Source organism: Bactrocera latifrons, unplaced genomic scaffold (genome assembly GCF_001853355.1).
Source record: "Bactrocera latifrons isolate USDA-ARS-PBARC rearing strain unplaced genomic scaffold, ASM185335v1 scaffold_362, whole genome shotgun sequence".
Taxonomy (NCBI): domain Eukaryota; kingdom Metazoa; phylum Arthropoda; class Insecta; order Diptera; family Tephritidae; genus Bactrocera; species Bactrocera latifrons.
This window is the reverse complement of record NW_017537004.1, coordinates 282415-284725: the sequence shown is the minus strand read 5'-3', so window position 1 is coordinate 284725 and position 2311 is coordinate 282415. Positions and strand designations below refer to the sequence as shown.

The following is a 2311-nucleotide window of genomic DNA, read 5'->3' as shown; positions in this document are numbered from 1 at the left end:
GAGATAAGACTGTTCACACATAGTACCTTTAAAGTCTTATATAAAATGGCTTAAAATTGTCAAAATCGGAACAGAACTGTAAAATCGCGTCACTATTACCTCAATTATATGTGCAAAAAATTTTTACTTTGTTGTTGTACTGTACACAACGGATAAGTAATTTGAATTTGCAATTTTACATATTTTATAGTTTGATTAAAATTTGTCTTGCTAACAGTATTTATTTTTACTTTTTTGTTATTCTAGCTTTACAAAATTAGCTCGAAATATAAAAGGCTGACATGTGATGAAAAAATTATAATTATTTTTTTATTTAATTCCATTTATAGTATAATTGAAATAAATGTTTTATTTTATTTTTTTATTAAAATACGCGTTATTCACTACGCACGTTCATGCTGGGCTGTTTGCTACGTTTATTGCATATCAATACTCTTTATCATTACTATTACCAAAAATAGCGCACAGCAACGCATAACTTTTTGATGGGTGACATTTCGAAGGTGATGTATAGAACACTGTTACGGTATTTTCAGAAGTTAAAACTGCAATCATAATGCTGCTCACATCATGATCACCTGAAGAATAARATCGCATAGCAAGAAGGACAATTTACCTCTTGTAAAGGCAGWCACAAATAAGCTGTTGCTGCTCCAACATGGGAAAGCAGCGAAATATATGTGTAGGTTTTAGTTACGCGAGATGTAATGTAAACGTGAAGTTATTAACATCCGAAATAAATAATTGGAAAATAAATAATTGCGTTTTTAATTTGTATAAGTACAGAAAAGCTAGTTTGTGTTTTACTCATTAAACGTAATAAATTAAAAAACTATAATTATAAATAGATAACATAATTTAGTTTACTTATTCTTACTAAACATAAAAAAACAAAATTGAGGACAATATCGAACGAAAAAGTCCGACAAAGAATTTAAGAAAGGAGGCAAACTTTGCTATATACATTATTTATAAAAAGGTATCTCAACACGTCCACTTTTAGCATTAACTGTCTCCCAACATGTACAAATAAAAGTTGAACTATCCATGCGGTCAATATAAAGTTTTCCGTCCAAGTGGTCCATTTCATGTTGCGCTATTCTTGCGTTCCAACCACTTAATTCAACTTTGTTTTCTACGCCGTCGAGATTTTTTCCTTTTAACATAACTGAATGAAAACGTTCCACTTCTGCGGAATAACCTCGAACACTCATACAGCCTTCCGGATGTTTATGCTTTTCGTAGTTAGTTACAGTCAATGTTGGATTTATTACAACCTGGTAAATAATTCATTAATTGCAAGTTTTAAAATTATTTCACATATTACTGTTAGTGGTAGTGTAGACATCTTTCTCGCTTCGTAAACAGGTTTAGGCAATACGTCTATCAATCCCTCTCGAAACTCCATCACAATGATTCGAAGCGAAACTCCAATTTGTGGTGCTGCAACGCCAACGCAATCGAACTTTCGTAATACTTTGATCATTTTTTCAATAATATGTTCTACCTCTTTACTGTTAATAAGGTCTCCAGGCACTTCTGCAGCTTTAGTGCGTAAAACTGGATCCCCAATTTGTGTRAAATGCTCATAAGGAGGGTTATGTTTAGACTTGGGCGACCAAAACTCTTGGTAAAGTTTTCGAAAGGTTTTTTCCTTCCTATTRCTTGTAGTTATAAATCTTTTTCCATGGTTCGCTATCTTCCATGCTACGAACCGTACTATTTGCAATTGCATTTTTAACRGCTAATAAACAATATCTACAGGTGATTCTCCAAAAACTGTATGTTCGTTATTATATGAACATGTCAATCTTATCAATCCATCAGCTGTGGACAATGCTGCCACAGAGATGCAAATATGTGAGAAAATTCTGTCTAGTACTAAAAATGGGACGATTCCGATTACTKTGGCGRTTGTGTAAAATACGAAATAAATCGGGTATGTGCAGATAGGGGAGCATTTTCACAGGMGGAATATGAAAAAAMWAWKKKGSYWAMMSYTTTTTTTTWWAWATWKYSSMKWWWAAAWWYWMAAAWWTTTYWCAYWTKTSYCYYTKTRTATWTWWAWATAYRCKCTMYACAYWKWRWAKRKRYAYATATTWCACTTTTAGYTTGTTATATTTTAGCTATATTTATTAATTTAAAAATCACTTACCACACTCATTATTGAAAAGGTTAGATCTTTTACAATTATGAGGAAAATGTGCGTTGCCACATSTTAAACACCAAATATRTAGGATTTTCAACGATTCTTCTTTGTTTGTATTATCGCATGATTCATTAGGGGGATTCGCTTGCTCTTGCAAGATTG

General features: G+C 32.0%; 1 protein-coding gene across 1 annotated transcript; it reads right to left on the bottom strand.

Annotated features, from left to right (window-relative positions):
- Positions 1–873: 873 nt before the first annotated feature.
- On the bottom strand, positions 874–1800 carry LOC108971878 (peptide deformylase, mitochondrial-like). Its single transcript, XM_018938203.1, has 2 exons — positions 1328–1800; positions 874–1277 (listed from the first exon to the last, which is right to left on the bottom strand). The coding sequence occupies exons 1-2, from the start codon at positions 1733–1735 to the stop codon at positions 966–968; spliced, it is 720 nt and encodes a 239-aa protein (XP_018793748.1). The 5' UTR covers positions 1736–1800; the 3' UTR covers positions 874–965.
- Between the last annotated feature and the right edge of the window lie 511 nt (positions 1801–2311).